The sequence below is a fragment of the Saccopteryx leptura genome, chromosome 3, assembly GCF_036850995.1.
Source record: "Saccopteryx leptura isolate mSacLep1 chromosome 3, mSacLep1_pri_phased_curated, whole genome shotgun sequence".
In the NCBI taxonomy this organism is placed as follows: domain Eukaryota; kingdom Metazoa; phylum Chordata; class Mammalia; order Chiroptera; family Emballonuridae; genus Saccopteryx; species Saccopteryx leptura.
In genome coordinates, this window is record NC_089505.1 from 126,397,385 (window position 1) to 126,417,847 (window position 20,463).

The 20,463-nt window shown below is 37.3% G+C and overlaps 1 protein-coding gene across 9 annotated transcripts in view; it reads right to left on the reverse strand.

Annotated features, from left to right (window-relative positions):
* The window catches only part of TUT4 (terminal uridylyl transferase 4), a 120,948-nt gene that overhangs the window by 48,601 nt on the left and 51,884 nt on the right, over nucleotides 1–20,463 (reverse strand). For all 9 annotated transcript variants that reach the window (XM_066376288.1, XM_066376290.1, XM_066376292.1 and 6 more), the window contains exons 6-12: nucleotides 14,339–14,516; nucleotides 12,009–12,097; nucleotides 8,433–8,484; nucleotides 5,300–5,369; nucleotides 3,508–3,634; nucleotides 507–626; nucleotides 137–349 (exon numbers count right to left, since the gene is read on the reverse strand). In XM_066376288.1, the coding sequence (XP_066232385.1) occupies nucleotides 137–349; nucleotides 507–626; nucleotides 3,508–3,634; nucleotides 5,300–5,369; nucleotides 8,433–8,484; nucleotides 12,009–12,097; nucleotides 14,339–14,516 (849 nt within the window). The remainder of the gene's footprint in view (nucleotides 1–136; nucleotides 350–506; nucleotides 627–3,507; nucleotides 3,635–5,299; nucleotides 5,370–8,432; nucleotides 8,485–12,008; nucleotides 12,098–14,338; nucleotides 14,517–20,463) is intronic.

Genomic DNA, 20,463 nt, shown 5'->3' on the forward strand with positions numbered 1-20,463 from the left:
TCACTTTACAGATGAGGAAAATGAGGCCAAGAGGCTTGCTCAAGTTCAGTCAGTCAACCTTCTATTAAAATAGTTTCAATCAAAGACATCACAAATTCTACAGATAGAAAAGCCAAAAAACAAAAACAAAGCTTACTTTGCCATGTTTTTCCTTCATGGCATTACTTTGGTTGTCTGTTTCTGTCTTCTTGGTATCATCTTTTGGTTGGTCTGCCTTAGCTTTGTTTTCCTCAGCATTTGAGGTTTTCTGAGTTGCACTACTTGAATTATATTCCCACTTCACAAACTTCTCTTCTACTATGCCTTTCAGCTGAAAGTCATCCATTCTTTTTGGGTCAAAGCCTTCCATCTATATAAAAAGGCATTCCAAGTTGGTAGTGGAGAAATTATTAAAAAAAAATTATGGACAAACAGACAAACCAGAATTCCAGCTTAAACTGTTTGAACAGAGCACTCTGCAAGAGTACATATGTACAAACACAAGCCACAAACTCATGTTTGCTTACCCAACTTCCAAGTAAACAAGGAAGAAGAGGGGGTTTTCTTTGTTGTAGGAAAAACATCACCATTAAAGCAAAACAGTAAGAAGGGATTCCACCATCAGTCTGGGAGTCAATATAGCACAACTGCAAAATGACAAGAAAAATACCACCATTTATTTTAGCTTTCTTTAATTTTCTTTGTTCCCCTCACAATAAAAGTACTATAGTCACTGTAAAAAGTATAAATATTTATATATTATATAGAATTATATATATATAGAGAGAATATATATATATTATATATATATATATGGAATGAACTGAAATAGCTATTAACATATTGGTGACCATTTTTTTAACTGCATATAAGGACACACATTTTAAGCCCTGGTTAGGTGGCTCATTGGATAAAGTGTCAACTTGGCACACCAGAGATCCCAGATTCGACACCCCCATTAGGGCACGCATGAGAAGCAGTCATAGTGAGCGTACAACTACAGTAAATGGAAAAACTAAGTGAAACAACAGGTTGATGCTTCTCTCTCTCTTTTTTCTCTCTCTCCCACCCCCTTCCTCTGTCTCAAATCAATGGAAAAATTAAAAAAAAAAAAGACATACATTTTAGTTAAATGGGATATCATACAATGTACTTTTACTGTAGACACCTTTTAAAACTATTATTTTATTATCTTGCTTCAACTTCTGCCTCGTGTCAATAATCTTCCATGACACCTATGCCTTCTTCCATACTCAAATAACCACATACAAATAGTCATACATTTCTATCTTCTATATAAATACAGGAAAGACTTTGGTTTTTGTCACTGTTTTACCAAAAATTTTTATTATAGACATCTCTTTGTATATTATATTACTCTTCCCCCATAACAATGCACCAAGAAAAGTCCCACTAAGCCAATTAGTATAGATCTAATATTCTTTCAAATGGTTAAATTACAGTCTTATTTGAATGGTTACTCAATAGTTGCCCTGCTCAAGGGCATTAACATTTTGCAGTTTTTGCTACTTTAAACAATGCTGCAATATTCATCCTTTATATGCACTTCATAAGTACTGGTGCTTATTTATCAGCTATATTCCCAGGAATATTTGCTAGATTAAAAATTATGTGATCTATTTCAATTCTAACAAATATAAGATGTTAAAAATTGTCAACAGGATGGGTGAGATGTCTCATGTGTTTACTAACCATTTGGATTTGCTCTTTTCTTCAGTCTATTAAATCTTTTCCCAGTTTTTCTATTTTTATATATTATATATCAATTCTTTTTTTATGCATCAATTCATTTTTCTACTGTATTTATTCATTTTAGAGAGAGAGAGAAAGAGAGATGGAAGGTGGGGAGGTGCAGGAAGCATCAACTCCCTTATGTGCCTTGACCAAGCAAACCAAGGGTTTCAAACTGGTGACCTCAGCATTCCAGGTCGACACTTTATCCACTGCACCATCACAGGTCAGGCCGTATCAATTCTTATGTGTTCATTTTCTTTCTTTTTCATTGTAGATAATAAACCTTTATATCTAATACATGCACTTGAAAAAATGTTATTTTTCCCCTTCTGCTTTTCCTTTGACATTATGATACCTTTTACAATATAAAAGGTATTAATATTTATGTAGTTAAATATGCTAATCTTATACAGCTTCTAGGTTTCCTAGCACAGTAAAACAAAAAGGTTTCCCCAACCCACAGGTTACAAATATATACTCTTAAATTTTCTTCTAACATTTTGATTTTTCTTCATTAAAACAGAACTTATTCTTATGTTTTGTGTGCTAAGGATACAACATTATTTTCTTCAAGAAAGATAGAGTTGTAATAGCACCACTTATTAAATAAACCAGTTTTATCACTGAAATAAAATCTTTTAATTTTCACAGATTAAAATATCATTTACACTAGGATATACAGTGTGTCCGTAAAGTCATGGTGCACTTTTGACCGGTCACAGGAAAGCAACAAAAGACGAGAGAAATGTGAAACCGCACCAAATAAAAGAAAAACCCTCCCCGTTTCTGCAGGATGATTTGGCAGCATGTGTGCATGCACAGATGATGACGTAACACCGTGTATACAGCGGAGCAGCCCACGGCCATGTCAGTCGAGATGTGGAAAGTACAGAGGAAAGTTCAGTGTGTTCTGTGGCTCACTAAATTCGAATCTGTGACCAAAGTGCAACGTGAGTATCAGCGCGTTTATAACGAAGCGCCACCACAAAGAAATAACATTACTCGGTGGGATAAGCAGTTGAAGAAAACCGGCAGTTTGGTGGAGAAACCCCGTTCTGGTAGGCCATCAGTCAGTGACCAGTCTGTAGAGGCTATATGGAATAGCTACCTAAGGAGCCCTAAAGAATCTGTGCATGAGCCCATATCAAACTGCACTGAATAGTTATGAAACTGGGAGAGTTTTCCTTTTATTTGGTGCAGATTTCACATTTCTATTATCTTTTGTTGCTTTCCTGTGACCGGTCAAAAGTGCACCATGACTTTACAGACACACTGTATTTTTAGGTTTTCTATTCTGTTCCACAGATCTACTTGTCTATTCTCATGCCAATGGTATATACTTGACTAAATCAGTTTTACATGAGTTCTATATAAAGTAGGTCCCCCTTAAATAGTCTTCTCTGAGCTCTTTTGGCTATTCTCAAACATTTAGTCTTCCAAACTAACTTTAAGAACATTTTATTAACTTATTAAAAAGTCTTTGTAATGCTAATTAAAATTACTGTACACTTGAAAATTAAGTTAAGCCAATTTTACGTTTTAAGAAAACCACTTCCCTATCCAAGAACTTGCATTTTCCAAAAATTTAGTTGTCATCAATTACTCACATGCCCTCAACTTTCATATCCAGTACCTCTGGCAAGTCCTGCCTCCAAAACTTACCCCAAATCCGTCTAATTTACTTCAAAATCCACTCTAATCTTACTATTTTGTCCTCATATATTATGATTCATTTTACAGATTGGGTACTTTTTTCTTCTGTTCCCCACTCACCTTAGCCCAATAGCGAAAGGCTAACACCAAGGGAATAAAAACAGGTTCCATTTTGCCAAGAGCAGCAAGTAATTCAGTAGTGAGGCATGCCATATCATTTCCTGCACTCACTCTACAAAGTAAACCACTGTAAACAGGAAAGAAACAAATTTCATTGTATTAATACTTTAAAAACCAGAATACTTCAAATACTGTTTCTATCCTTTCCTAACAAAGCCGTAATAAAAATGTTTTAAAAAACTTAGAACTGAAACCATTTCTAGAGTCCCATATAAATTAAAGATGTTTTAAATGTTCATTTGTACTTCAGATATAAATTTCAACTTCATTCAGTAATCAAGTTTATAAAAAATTAATTTCAAAAGCAGCATTATTAATCACCAAAAATTTGATTTATATGACAAAGAACATTGATCTTGTCTGTATCAAAGAGTGCAACATACCTTCCTAGTACATTCTTTTTGCTTTGCACATGATAAAAACAGAAATTGAAATTCTGGACTAGCTATACTTCTTGACTCTAATTTTCCTATCTAAGCTTCCATAATTTTATTGATGCTATTTTCAGATCAGAGATTAGAAAGGATTTATATATAATCCATTAGTAACGCTTATAAGTGAAAAGGGGAGCTAACTTAAATGGGCTAACAGAATAGCAGCAGAGATATTCTGGTGTCAGGGATATGAATGTATCTGAGGTTGCTACACAGAGGCAATTAGACACAATATGACGGAAAAGAACACTACAAGTCAGAATACCTCCATTCCAATTCTGATTTTCTTTTAAATGATATGAATTTGGACAAATCCCTTATTTGTCCTCCAGGTCTCAATTTTCTAATTTAAAAAAAAAAGAAGTTGAACTAGATCTCCATAGATCCTTCTACTTTGAATAAGAAAATATAGTAATCTTAAAATATAAGATACACAGGTTAATAATAAACACTTTATTATTTCTGTATTATTTCCTTGTTCTCCACATTGATCTAAAATAGTATTATTTATTTTCCTTTTTCAAAAGTACTTTGTCTCTTAGTCCTATAGACATCTGGCTAGAAAGCTAAGATTAGTCTTCAATAAACTAAAAACTGGAGTCTCATAAACTGTGAGCTCCCTGAGAGAGGCTCTTTCTTATTTATGTTAGCATCGTTACAGAAAAGCACTACCTAACATATAGTAAATGTTCAATACTGCTAGATAAATAAACTTGAGAAAAAAATTAAACTTCTGTCTCAGAATGTGGGCTAATCTAGCTTGAGAGCAAGCTCACCAGCTTGAGCATGGAGTTACTAGCTTGGCGAGGGATCATAGACATGACCCCATGGTCACTGGCTTGAAGCCCATGGTCACTGGCTTGAAGCCCAAGGTCACTGGCTTGGGCCCAAGGTCACTGGCTTCAGCAAAGGGTCACTGGCTCAGCTGGAGGCCCCCGGTCAAGGCACATCTGAGAAAGCAATCAATGAAAACTAAGGTGCCGCAACAAAGAATTGATGTTTCTCATCTTTCTCCCTTCCTGTCTCTCTCTCCCTATCCTTCTCTCTCTCCCTCTCCCTCTCTCTCAAAAAAAAAAGTTCTGTCTCAGAGTGTTTTATTTTTTAACTGTCTGATAGTTCTATTTCTTGTTCACATGCTCTTAGTAATTAAACCTGCTATTTAGAAAGTAGAAGCCAGCTAAGCATATTAATCCAAGGAGAAATTTAAAACAAAAATCCTCCCTTGGAAATATTCACTGCATATTTGGATGTTGTTGTTATTTTAAAAAATACTTTATTTTTTCTTCACTTTTACCAACCTTTTCCGATCTCTGCACACCACAACAGGAACTTTAGCATGAAAATCAGATTCCACATCTACATATAATACTAAGAAAAAAAATAAAACAAGTAAGCCAATGTCAACATCGCTAAAATGCTTAGGTTAACCACTAAGTAATAGTTTTTCTAAATACCACTCTCATTTTTTCTATGGAATAATTCACTTTTCTTATTATGAGCATCAACTCAACAGAATCTCTTACCTCTCTTGGTGTCATTGGCTGTATCACAAACCACAGGCACAATCTCAAACACTCTGAAAATTATAATCACCTTAAGGTTTTAACATCCCTACAAGTCTGGATATGTCAAAAGAAAAAAGGTATATATCTAGTCAAATCTTGTTAAACCTTCATAGATATAGCAAACAGAAGATACCACTTACTGAAAGGGCTATTTCCACAGGAGTAATGAAATAAGAACCCACTATGCATTGAAAATTAAGTTCTTTTAAATATCCGTGCAAGTAAGAGGCTAACTCTGCTGACTTCATTCCCTGTAAACATATGAAGAGTCCGCACAATTAAAGCTCCTTAAGTCCTAAAGGAAGGACTAACAGGGTGAAACACATCTTCACTATTAAGTCTATCTCTACATCTCTAAGGAAGGCCCCATGCCATAAATGTGCCATTTAAATAAAAATAGATGAATTAATATTATTTCACTCGGAGTTTAAAGAAATCTCTTAGTAGTACTTGTTGTAATTATTAGCTTATTTAAACATGTGCTGAAGACCTATATGTCAGGAGTTGAATTTTGCTTGGTGGATATAACAATGAATAAGACCAAAGAGGCCCTGGCCAGTTCGCTCAGCAGAAGAGCATAGGCCCAGCATGTGGAAGACCCTGGTTCGAATCCAGGTCAGGGAACACAGGAGAAGCAACCATGTACTTCTCCACCCCTCCTCCTTCTCTCTCTCTCTCTCTCTCTCTTTTCCCTTATTCCTCCACAGCCATGGCTCAAGCAGTTTGAGCGAGTTGGCCCCAGGGCGCTGAAGATGGCTCCATGGCCTCCACCTCAGGCACTAAAATGGCTCACTTGCGCACAACAGATCAACAGCCCGAGATGGACAGAGCATCGCCCTCTAGTGGGTTTGCCAGGTGGATCCCGGTCAGGGCACCTGTGGGAGTCTGTCTCTGCCACCCTCTCTCTCACATTAAAAAAGAAAGAAAAAAAGACACAAAAAGCTCAACTGTGGGTTTGAAAAACAAATACATAAATCCTATAGATCACAGGATAGAGGTCTTTAGAGAGTACAATGAGGGCATAAAAGAGGAAACAATTTTACAATCAGACTGCATTTTGTACATCTATGTTATGTAACTTCATGTTTATTTGTGCATTTTAGTAGAAAAGGCATATTTAAAATATTTTTGCTAGGCTGATACTCTACAGTGAGTCTAAAGAAGTAAAAGCTCTGTATTTACCTCTTATCTGTAATAAGCTTTAGAGTTTTTCTGCAATTGCAAATATTTATTAAGAAAGAAAATGATATTATAATCCCTTGTTCAACCTTTTTTCTCTCATGGCACACATAAACTGATTACTAAAATTCTGCAGCACACCAAAAAATATATTTTAGCAATCTGACCAAAAAAAATAGGTATAATTTTGATTGATTTACAAAAATACTAACAATAGTAGTAATTATCTACCCTTTACGCTCCAAAGTGACTTTTTAAAAACTGAGGTGCTGTATTTGTACATAAGAGGTACCAAGAATTAACCAATCAGATGCAACCTTATTATTTGACATGTCCAATAAGATGCGATTCTATTATATAACCTATATATTTATGATTCAAGGCAGGGCACTTAAACTGGAGGGCTATTTTGTGTTGGCTGTTATCATTTTTTAATTTAATAATCTAAGAGAAAAGAGGTCAGTGCACCTGACTAAATATTCAGGTATTGCACATTTTAAAAATTCTTGCAGCATACTGGTTGAAAATTGCTCCTTTATAAAATAAATGCACCAAATTAATCTCTTAAAAATAACTTCCCAGAAATATGGCTGGGAAGAAGACATAACAAGAAACTGATAATGGAGAGCTAATAGGGCAAACAGAGAAAGGAGGTTTAGAACTGATGTTAGAGCCAATGAGAGGGTAAGGCTAAGGTCAATAAGCTATCTCTTCTAAGCCAAATTGCAAGTATTTTGCCAGGTACTTTTAATTCATAAAATCTAAGATGATAATAGTAATAATATAAATCGTATCAGCAGAAATTTAATAAGAAGCTACTGTATACCAGCCACTTTTCTAAGCTATGGCTTTAACCTATTTCATCTTCACAATTTTCTCATCAAAAAGATACTATAGTATATTATTGCTATTTTATAGATAAAAAAACAAAATATGAACATAAAATAATTCACCAAAAAACATACAATCAGCAAATGGCAGAACTAAAATTTATTCCTTTATAGTCTGACTCCAGATCCTAAACTTTTAAGGATTTACTTAATAACAAAAAAAGTAGTAAATAAAAACCAAGAACATAATATGACAGACTGTATTGTGTGACCCGGAGCCTGGTTTGAGACAGATGTAATTTAAAATTTTATTTTAAATGTATTTTTAACTATATAAATGTCCTTTTTACATCAAAAAAAGAAAATCCAAACATATAAAGCACATATGGAAAGTTTACTAAGCTTTTCAGTGGCTATAATATAAACAATTAAATTAGGCTGATATTGCCTTAAGGACGGGGGACACATTTACTCAATGAATGCACACATTTTCCCCCAAGTCTCTCCATAAGTCTGCCTTCATTAATGACCACCCAATGATTATAGGTTTTCTGTCTTCTTTTATACAAGAAATGCTCAAAATATTCAAAGCTAACATTTTAAAATTACCCCAAAGAAAGTAGATTTTACATAAGAATTTTAAATATACTTCTGACCTTACTGATATGTAAATTTTCTAGTACACCTATTAAATAAATACATAAATACACATATATGTAGATACCCATATATAACACAATGACTCAGATATGCTAGGAGTTTTAGTTTAATTTGGTTAGCCATACATAAACAACACAATGCATGCATGCACCTTTAAGAAATTTTCTTTTGAAAGGTAAATTAAAAAAGAAACTTACCACTTTTTTTTAAAATCCCAAGCACTTGTATCAGAAGATCTGGATGATTCATCTAAAAAAGTTTCAAATTAAATCAATATACTAATTTCAAAGTTCAAGTTGTGGAACTTTAGAGGGAATTCAATTTCATTAAGCATTTAAATAAAATCACCTTCTATTTTAAAACAATGGAAACAAAACAATGTTTTACTTTTATGTTAACACAATTTTTGTTCATGTAAGTGGAAGCTAAAAATCATGTACTATGATTCTAGCAGTACTCCCTAAATTAATGAGTTCTTAGGTGAAGAAAGATTCTGGAATTTCACATCAAGACAAATGAAAAATAGTAAGTTTACCAAATAATTGTTAAAGAGAAGTTGTTGAGATAAATTTAAGAGGTAACGAGGCTCTGGCGGGGTGGCTCAATAGGTAAGAGTTGCCCTGAAGAGCCAAGGTATTGGGTTCAATCCCCAATCAGGGCACATATGAGAAGCAACCAATAAGTCCAAAACTAAGTGGAACAACTAAGTGAAACAAGGAGTTGATGCTTCTCTCTCTCTCTCTCTCTCTCTGTCTCCTTACTGCCCCATCCTCAAACCAACAGAAAAACTAAAAAAGAGAGAGAAAGAAAGAGAAATACTGATAAAATAGCAAGGTAAAAAAGGCTTAGATATACTACATAAAGGCTTAAATACTACTTTAAATAACAAACTTGTCAAATGTTTACTTTAATGTGTTCTTTACTGCTATTTAAGTATTTAGGAATCTGATCGGTTGGCTCAATGGACAGAGTGTGGGCCCAGACTGTGGACGTCCTAGGTTTGATTCCCAATCAGGACACACATGAGAAGCAAGCATCTGTTCTCTTCCCCTCCCTCTTCCCCACTAGCAGCCAGTGGCTTGATTGGTTCAAGCGTCAGCCTCAGGCGCTGAGGATAGCTCTGTTGGTCCAAGCGTCGCATCAGACACTAAAGACAGCTTGGTTAATTGAGCATCAGCCCCAGACGGGGGTTGCCAGGTGGATCCCAGGCAGGGCACAAGCAGGAGTCTGTCTCTCTATCTCCCCTCCTCTCACTTAAAAAAAAAATAAAAGTAGTAATCATACATTAATTGTAAGTAAATGACTGATCAGACTAGAATTTAAACATCAAATTTTTAGCCCTGGCCAGTTGGCTCAGTGGTAGAGCATCAGCTCAGTGTGTAGATGTCTCAGGTTCAATTCCCAGTCAGGGCACAACAGAGAAGCAACCATCTACTTCACCCTTACCTTTCCCCTTCTCTCTTTCTCTCTCTTCCCCTCCCACAGCCATGGCTCGATTGGTTCCAGTGTATTGGCTCCAGGCACCAAGGATGGCTCCATGGAGCCTTCCATCTCAAACACTAAAAATAGTTCAGTTGCGAGCATGACCTAGATGGGCAGAGCACTGAACCCAGACAGGGGTTACCAGGTAGATCCTGGTCGGGGCACATGCGGGAGTCTATCTCCCCTCCTCTCACTTGGAAAATAAATAAAAAGAATATCAAATTTTCACCCAAATGAAACCTCCTTGAGCATAAACTTATTCAAAAATTTAAAAACATATTAAATGTCAATTGATTATTTTAAATGTTTGGTATGTCAACAGATAAGCAATATTAGCAACACTAAACAATATTGGTACTTTTGCTAGTGGTACTAGACACTACTTATTAAAAGTTTTCATTATGTACCAAAGCAGGCAGTATACAAAAATACTTGGTATATATAATACTTGTTAATATAAAAATTAGCTCTATTTTGGAAATTAGAAAACTGATGCTCAGAAAGTCAAGTAATTTGCTCAATGCAGCCAAAATTTGAACACTAATGTATGATTTCAAAGGTCTTTCAACTTTCTATACTACTTCCATAAGCAGTAACTATTCAACATGCTCAAATACAATCACTTTTGACTTTTTTTTATGCATCAAGGACTAATTTCTTGGAATGACTGGTTAGGAAATAATAATAATATGCACAATTCCAGAAACGATTTTATACATTTTGATATGGTTATAGTATGGTACTTCTAACTTCAAATTGTATGATGCTTTCTGAACTAAAATTTGGAAAATAGAGGTTACAAATCGCATTTTAATTAAGATGAATGCTAAATAATACATAAAATACATTTTCATTTTTTCCATATAGTCATTTAAAATTGGCAATTTTAAAAATAATTTTATTGATTTTAGAGAGAAAAAGGGAGAGAGCAGGAGAGAGACAGAAATATCTGTTCCTGTATGTCCTGACCAGGGATTGAACCAGCAACCTCTGTGCTTCAGGACGATGCTCTAACCAACTGAACTAGCTGGCCAGGACAAAAACTGGCAGTTTCTGATAGCAAGATACAAAAATTGGAAAAAAAATGCCACATTTCCAGTTGTAGTCAATTCAAAAGTGGGGTGGAGGGGGGGGGCATATTAACTTTGAAATCCTTAGTCTTGTTGTAAGTTGTAAACTGTGGCAATAAATAGGCTGAGTCATAGGGCAGAAGTCCCAGGTAGGGTCAAGCAGATATTCTTGGTACAGCAGAAGGATTTAGACAGGCATATTTCTCTGGGGATAGGTCATCTCTTGCTGGTGAAGAGGCAGGGCTGTGGGCTAAGAAAGAGAGAACAGGGGCTGAGTAGGAAGCACAAGAGTCTAAAGAAGAGGCTCAGGGACCAGATGCATCAAAGTCTGAAGCAGAGGCAGAGAAAAGTATAGATTTTTTTTAATCAGTAAGATTTGGAAAAAAGCACTACTACAAAGTTAAGAAATGGCATCACATTGCTCTTAGTAAAGATGACCTCCATAGTATTGGGGACTTCCATTATTTCAAGCTAAGGAATAGGTAACACCACAGCAGGTAAGCACGAGGCAGGACGTTTTGTGGAAGGACAGTGTAAAGAAAGGATGGACTCAGCATAAGGACTGATTTGAGGCTGTGGCTAGACAAAGGGGTGGATTTTGTCCTCATTCATCCTCTCTTCACTGTTATTTCTCATGGTCAAACTTTTCAGGTTTCTTGTTCACATGTATAATAGATTCTTCACTGCTTGAAAGGCTTTCTACAGTCTCACTGGCTACGCTGAAATCTTCCTTTTCCCTTGCAAGAACAAGGACCACAAGGAAGGCAAGGATGAGGACCTTCATAGCTATCAAGTTCATTCTCAACGTTCCTTCTTTTTTAAATTCTTGGTTATAATTTCTGTTTAGCTTGTCTTCAGTTGGTTATTCAGAATGATTGTTCTATATTTTTGTTGTAATTCCAGTTTGGTTTTAAAAGGAAATGAGTATAACTTGCACCTACTCTGCCACCATATTGGACCCTCCCATTTTTCCTTCTTTTACTGACTGCCTTTTTCTGCTTCTTTTTCTGTCTCTTATTTTTTTATTCCACCTATGAGAAGCACTGTTTAATCACGATGGTAACTTCTACACATGATCTTAGCCAAAAGACCAAGAAGTGATATGATGGTTAACTACTATAAGGCAGAATTTTATAGTCTCATGCACCTCTTCTAAAAAGATAATCAATAAAAAATACCAAGTACTAGTTAAGAACCATACAGGAGAAGTCCTTTACTTACCTTGGGAGGAAATTTTATATCTATATTAACATCACTACTTTTCAGAGCAAACTTAGCCAGAGATGAGCCATACAACCTAAGAGAACATTCTGGAAAAAAAAGAAAAATAGCAAAGCATGAAATAGCATGCAAATATGGGAACTTTAAAAAAACAGTAGCAGAAAAACTGCATATATCTCAATTCTATGTCTTCTTATTCTAATACAGTTATAGAAGAATCATATCCTTTCTAACTGATCTATAAAAGAAAAACTTTATCAGTTATGGAATTCAGGAACAGAGAAGAGAGAAATTACTCATAAAAGTTCAATGTTTAAACAAAATTTTAGTAATATATTTCATTTAGGAATGACTACAAGTATGTTTAACATTTAATTTTTATTTATTGATATTTAGATAGAGGAGAAAGAGAGAGAGAGAGAGAGAGAGAAAAGGGGGGGGGGGGATCGGGAAGCATTAACTCGCAGTAGTTGCTTCCCATATGTGCCTTGACCAGGCAAGCCCCAAGTTTCGAATTGGCAACCTCAGCATTCCAGGTCGACGCTTTATCCACTGCGCCACCACAGGTCAGGCAAGTATATTTAACATTTAATACATAACAGCAAAGAATGCAAAACCTAGCTACAGCTATTGTCCCAAATTGCATTTATTTTTAGATACTACATTTATTGAGAGATGGCACTTTAAATGGGGAAAGAATCACAGACATTCAATGGCAACTCTCTTTAAAAAACAAAGTGAAGCCAAGTTAATTAACGTTGCAAAATTAAATCCCCTCCTCAAAAAACATTCTGGCCTTCAAGAGTTTGTAGAACAAATTAATAAAAACAATAACATACTACCTATATCTTTCTCAGACTATCAAGTATGTCATTTCAAGAATCATAATAAGACATATTTAAAAAAGATCTAATCAGAGGGCAAGCTGAAAAATAACATGATTGGAACTGATCAGGCAGGTTTAGTTTCTTAGAGAGTGTAAGTTTGTACTCAGTTGTATACATAAAAATCTATGTTTCAAGTTCACAAAATGTCCGAAAATCATTCAAGTCATCACAATAATAAAAATTTCATTTTCTATTCAAAATAGTCAATTATTCTATATGTAGCTGAAATTAGCATTCAATATATTTTAGAGAGACCAAATTAAAGAAGTAATAAACAGAAAAATGTTTTTCATTTTTAAATTTCAATTTTATATTCTAGGGCTGGCTTTAGCTCAGCAGTTCCTTCAAGTCAAGTTCCCTTATCAATTTTATATTCTTATACATCTCAAAAATGGCTCTTTATGAAACTGTACTTTGCCCTGACCGGTTGGCTCAGTGGTAGAGCGTCGGCCTGGCGTGCAGAGGTCCCAGGTTCAATTCCCAGCCAGGGCACACAGGAGAAGCGCCCATCTGCTTCTCCACCCCTCCCCCTCTCCTTCCTCTCTGTCTCTCTCTTCCCCTCCCACAGCCGAGGCTCCACTGGAGCAAAGATGGCCCGGGCACTGGGGATGGCTCCTTGGCCACTGCCCCAGGCGCTGGAGTGGCTCTGGTCGCAACAGAGCAATGCCCCGGAGGGGCAGAGCATCGCCCCCTGGTGGGCGTGCCGGGTGGATCCCGGTTAGGCGCATGCGGGAGTCTGTCTGACTGTCTCTCCCTGTTTCCAGCTTCAGAAAAATACAAAAAAAAAAAGAAAAAAAAAGAAAAATTAATATACTATATAATTTGCAACCACTATGAAATAATCCCTTTTCTAGCATTTAAAAAATCTTTTTTTATTACAAAAACTACAGTGTGCCAAAATTCTCATTTTGCTTCTCCACAATATTTCTCCCCCAAATGTCATTTATATAACAATTAAATTCATCAACTTTGAATACCAAGCAGGGGGAAAAGGAAAACATGAAGAAATATACCCTAAGTTCAACCTAACCAGGCGGTGGCACAGTGGATAAAGGGTTGGACTGGAACACAGACCAAGTTCAAATCTCCAAGGTTGCGGCTTGAGCACGGGCTCACCAGTTTGAGTGTGGGGTCTCTGGCTTGAGCATGGCGTGAGATCACAGACATGACCCCATGGTTGCTGGCTTGAAGCCCAAGGTCGCTGACTTGAGCAAGGGGCCACTCACTCTGCTGTAGCCCCCAGGTCAAGGCACATATGAGAAAGCAATCAATGAGTAACTAAGGAATTGCAACGAAGACTTGATGCTGCTCATCTCTGTCCCTATCTGTCCCTCTCGCTGTCTCTGTCACAAAAAAAAAAGAAAGAAATTTACTCTAAATTCAAAAGAAAGCAAGAGGAAGAGCTGTATGATTTTTAAACTTAAATATAAAATATATTTTTACCTGGTAAAAATGCTGTTATAACCTTTGACATTTCCTCCACAATTTCCTGACGGACTTTGAGGTCATCATCTGTTATTCCTTGTTCTTTTGCTAATTCAATAACTGCAACACTTAAAGCTGCCAAATGGTCAGGGGAAGCAGGTGGCAGAGAACGAAGCTCACTTTCTTCCTGTTTTTCCTGTTAGTGTAACATTTAAAAACAATATTAAAATACAAATATTCAACTTCTATGTGCCATATTTAAGGCACATAGAATATAGAAGTGAACATAAGAGACAGAGACCCCTGCCTTTTATGTGAAGCAGATTTAGAAGAATGAAAGATACTGTAAGTGAGGTTGCTAAACATTAAAAAATAAAACCTGTTTTTCTTTACTGTCTACTTAAATTCTGCAATGCTACATCAAAGCCAAGATATGATGAGTACAACACTTATCTGATCATTTTGTTGAAGCAAAGAGAGATTGTCTAAGATATAGCAGAAGGTCTTGAATTGTCTCTAATCAGCATATATAATATCAAATTAAATGGTCATATGAAAATATCCCAGACACTATCATCACTTGATATGCTACCTACAATTTACAACTGGTTTCTATTTTTATCCAACACTAGGTAGAATATTAAAAAGAAAAAAAGAAAAAAAACTTCTTCTGCTAAAAGTTTGAAAGCTATTTTAAACCAAGAAGCTAAAGAGAGATTATATTATATATATACAATGACTTTTTAAAATTAATTTATTATTGGCTTAAAAAATATATTCTGCAAAAAGACATAAAACATAGAAAATACAAAGAAGAAAAATCTCCCACAAGTTCATGTCTTACTGTTTTCTTTTTCTTTCTTTTTCCTTTTTATTAACTTTGCTGGGGTGACCCTGATTAACAAAATTATACATGTTTCAGGTGCACAATTATAAAACACATCATCTATAGACTTACAACCCCGAGTTAAATCTCCATCCATCACTACTTATCTGTCCCATACCATCCTCCACCTCCCATCACCTCCATATTCCCCAGCAATCACATTAAAATTATACTATTTATTTTATTTATTATTATAACAAAGGTATTTTCTATTACCACATTTCACTGAAGAACCAATCTGTTCTATTTTGAGACATGAAATTCGCAACAGATCTAATAATCAGAAGTAGTTTATTCTCTCCCTACTCCCCCCTCCCCAATATAGTTAACTTCAATGGGTCGAATTCTTTTCATAGCTATGAAAAAATTTATGGGCCTTGGATGGTTAGCTCAGTGGTAAAGCGTTGGCCCATTGTGTGGATGTCACAGGTTCGATCATCAGTCAGGGCACACAAGAGAAGCAACCATCCACTTCTCTACCTCTCCACTTCTCTATCTTTTTCTCTGTCTCGTCTGCTCACATAGCTGTGGCTTGATTGGTTTGAGCACATTGGCCCCGGGTACTGAGGATGGCTCTGTGGAGCCTCCACCTCAGGTGCTAAAAATAGCTCAGTTGCAAGCATGGCCCCAGATGGGCAAAGCATCAGCCCCAGACAGAGTTGCTGGGTGGATCCCGGTGAGGGTACATGCAGGAGTCTGTCTCTCTATCTCCCCTTCTTTCACTTGGAAAAGAAGAAAAAATATTATGGAATGTAAAATCAACAAATATCAATCTATAAATACAACAATAAATTCAGCAGTTTCAACGACTTTATTATAATGAATATGTTTTATAACTCTGAAGTAACAACAGCTTACAATGTTTGCACTTGTGTAAATAAAAGCTTAAGTATGGCCTGACCAAGCGGTGGTCCAGTGGATAGAGTGTTGACCTGGGAAGCTGAGGACCCAGGTTCAAAATCCTGAGGTCACTGGCTTGAGCATGGGCTCACCAGCTTGAGCACAGGATCACAGAAATGACCCCATAGTCGCTGGCTTGAGCCCAGAGGTTGCTGGCTTGAAGCCCCTGGTTGCTGAGTTAAGCCCAAGGTCACTGGCTTGAGCAAAGAGTCACTAAATCAGCTGAATCCCCCCGGTCAAGGCACGTATGAGAAAGCAATCAATAAACAACTAAGGTGCCGTAACTATGAGTTGATGCTTCTCATCTCTTTCCCTTCCTGTCTAGTCTGTCCCTGCTCCCTCTCTAATAAATAAACAAATAAACTAGCTTAAGTATGGAAGTCCATAAAACAGTTTGTGCTTGGCGTTAAACATCTCCTTTCCAAGGATGATGTATTCCACATGGAAACTACTTTTCATGTGGAATACTAACTGCCAAGAAATTTTTTGTGGTTCTGAATTTTCCTCATCTGATGATTTACCACTAAATTCATTGTTTCTGTCAATAATATTGATACAAACCAAGAGCTATTACGTAGGCTTTTTCTTGTTTACCAAAAACCACTAGAAAAAAAAATGACAATTGAACAAAATGGTTCCTATGGTCTCTATCTGCAGACAACTTGCAAAAGCATTTACTTTGATATGTCAGGTTAGAGTTGATAACCACTACCAAGAATATTACTGGTTACTAAGAATATATTATATAACAAGTTGTATATGCCACCTTGAGGCAAAAATAAATAAATTAATAAAATATCGATATATTAGTATGTGACTTGAAAGTTACACAGGCCCACAGAGGGTTAAACAAAGACTTTGGTCTATTTCTAATTTTATTGTTATCATATTCAGTCTACCATAAGTAAAGTCTACCTAGGGCATAGAATAGTCAAATATAGGAGGTAAGACAATCTTTTAAAAGTTTCTGTGACTATTTCTGCAACCTTAATTATAATCTAAGTCTTAGATAAGCATCTAAATTTGCAGGATGGATTTTTTAGGATTCCTACAAGTTATTAATAGCAACATACTTAAAGAAAAGATACAAGATTAATATGTAACAAAGTTATCTTTATATACATAAAAGTAACACAAAATGCTTCTTCCAATTATATAGCTAGACAGTCATAAGAAATAAGATAAAAGATAATCAATGACTACATTTGGAATACATAATCTTTTGAAGGTAAATTCTATAGAATTTGTTAATGGTTTGAGTGTGGGGTATAAAAAAAAGATGAATCACCTGACCAGGCAGTGGTGCAGTGGATAGACTGTCGGCAGGGGATGCTGAGGACCCAGGTTTGAAACTCCAAGGTTGCCGACTAGAGTGTGGAATCATAAATATGACCGCAAGGTTGCTGGCTTTAACAAGGGGTGGCTCACTCTGCTGGACCCCCCCCCCCCCACGTCAAGGCACATATGAGAAAGCAATCAAGGAACAACTAAGGTGCCCCAATGAAGAATTGATGCTTTTCATCTCTCTCCCTGCCTGTTTGTTCCTCTCGCTCTCGCTCTCTCTCCCTACCTGTCACTTAAAAAAAAAAAAAAGAATCAAAGATAACTCAAGTAAATGGTGGTACCTTCTATTGAAATGAGGTAAATTCTAGAAAGAATTAGTTTAGGCTAGGGAAAACTTGCTAAGAGCCTCTTAATTAGTCTTCCATGCCTAGTCTTTGGCCCTTCATCCTATTCCCCATATCTCTATCATTTACTCTCTTAATTAAAAACTATCAATAAATCCTCAACAAGATACTAGCAAACTGCCTGACCAGGCAGTGGCGCAGCAGAGAGAGTGTCAGACTGGGATGTGGAGGACCCAGGTTCAAGACCCCGAGGTTGCCAACTTGAGCGCGGGCTCATCTGGTTTGGGCAAGGCTCATCAGCTTGAGCCCAAGGTCGCTGGCTCCAGCAAGGGGTCACTCGGTTTGCTATAGCCCCACGGTCAAGGCACATATGAGAAAGCAATCAATGAACAACTAAGGAACCACAACAAAGAACTGATGTTTCTCATCTCCCTCTCTTCCTGTCTATGTGTCCCTATCTGTCCCTCTCTCTGACTCTCTCTGTCTCTGCCACAAAAAAAAAAAAAAAAAAAAAAGATACTAGCAAACTAAATTCAGAAGAATATAGTGTGTCCGTAAAGTCATGGTGCACTTTTGACCGGTCACAGGAAAGCAACAAAAGACAATAGAAATGTGAAATCTGCACCAAATAAAAGGAAAACTCTCCCAGCTTCTGTAGGATGATGTGGCAGCATGTGCGCATGCGCAGATGATGACGTAACACTGTGTATACAGCGGAGCAGCCCACGGCCATGCCAGACAAGACGTGGACGGTACAGAGGAAAGTTCAGTGTGTTCTGTGGTTCACTAAATTCGAATCCGTGACCAAAGTGCAACGAATATTGGCGCGTTTATAACGAAGCGCCATCACATAGGAATAACATTACTCGGTGGGATAAGCAGTTGAAGGAAACCGGCAGTTTGGTGGAGAAACCCCGTTCTGGTAGGCCATCAGTCAGTGACGAGTCTGTAGAGGCTATATGGAATAGCTACCTAAGGAGCCCTAAAGAATTTGTGCATGAGCCCGCATTGAACTGCACTGAATAGGTATGAAACTGGGAGAGTTTTCCTTTTATTTGGTACAGATTTCGCATTTCTATCGTCTTTTGTTGCTTTCCTGTGACAGGTCAAAAGTGCTCTATGACTTTACAGACACACTATATTAAAAGGATTATACTCCACGACCCGGTATAACTTATTCCTGGAATCCAAAAATATCCAACAATAGTTAAACATACAATATTCAATCAATGTTAACACACCATCTTTTTTTTTTTTTTTTTTTTTTGTATTTTTCTGAAGCTAGAAACCGGGAGAGACAGTCAGACAGACTCCCGCACGCGCCCAACCGGGATCCACCCGGCACGCCCACCAGGGGGCAACGCTCTGCCCCTCCAGGGTGTCGCTCTTGTTGCGACCAGAGCCACTCTAGCGCCTGGGGCAGAGGCCAAGGAGCCATCCCCAGCGCCCGGGCCATCTTCGCTCCAATGGAGCCTGGGCTGCGGGAGGGGAAGAGAGACAGAGAGGAAGGAGAGGGGAAGGGGTGGAGAAGCAATGGGCGCTTCTCCTGTGTGCCCTGGCCGGGAATCAAACCCGGGACTTCTACACGCCAGGCCGACGCTCTACTACTGAGCCAACCGGCCAGGGCCTAACACACCATCTTAACAGAATAAAAGGGGGGAAAAAAAAGGACATGCGACCTGGAAATGCTGAGGTCGCCGGTTCGAAACCCTGGGCTTGCCTGGTCAAGGCACATATGGGAGTTGATGCTTCCAGCTCCTCCCCACCTTCTCTCTCTGTCTCTCCCTCCTCTCTGTCCTCTCTCTCTCCCTTTCTCTCTCCTCTCTAAAAAATGAATAAATAAAATTTTTAAAAAATGACATGATCATCTCAATTGATGCAGAAAAAGTATCTGACAAAATTCAATACCGTTATGTGGTAAAAACACTCAACAAACTAGAAATAAATGGAAACTACTTTAACAAAATAAAGATCACATATGAAAACCTTGCAGCTAACATCCTACCTAATGATGAAAGACTGAAAGCTTTTCCTCTAAGATCAGGAACAAGTCAAGAATGCCCATTTTCACCACTTCAGCATGCTACTGGAAGTTCTAGCCAGAGGAATTAGGCAAGAAAAAAAGATATAAGGTAACTAAATTGGGAAGGAAGAAATAAAATTATCTCTCCTCACAGATAACACAATGTAATATGTAGAAAACCAGAATAATTCCCCCAAAACGTTGTTAGAATAAATGAACAAATTCAGCCAAGTAGCAAAATATAAATCACACAAAAATCAGTTGCATTTCTATAAACTAACAATGAACAATCTGAAAAGGAAAATAAAAAATCAATTCCATTTGAAGTGGCAATGAAAAAATACTTAGGAATTAACTTAACCAAGGAGGTTAAAGTCTTGTACACTGACAATGATAAAACTTTGCTTAAAGAAATTATGGAAGGTCTTGTCCGGTTGGCTCTGTGGTAGAGCATTGCGTGTGGAAGTCCCGGGTTCAATTCCTGGTCAGGGCAAACTCGAAAAGCGCTCCACTTGTTTCTCCACCCCCTTTCCTCACTTTTCTCTCTCTCTCTCCTCCTCCCCTCCTGCAGCCATGGCTCAATTAGACCCTGAGCACTGAGTGGTTCCACGGGGCCTCCGCCACTATAAAAGGTGCAATGGAGCAAGGGCCCCAGATGGGCAGAGCAACGCCCCCTAGTGGGCATGCCGGGTGGATCCCAGTCCAG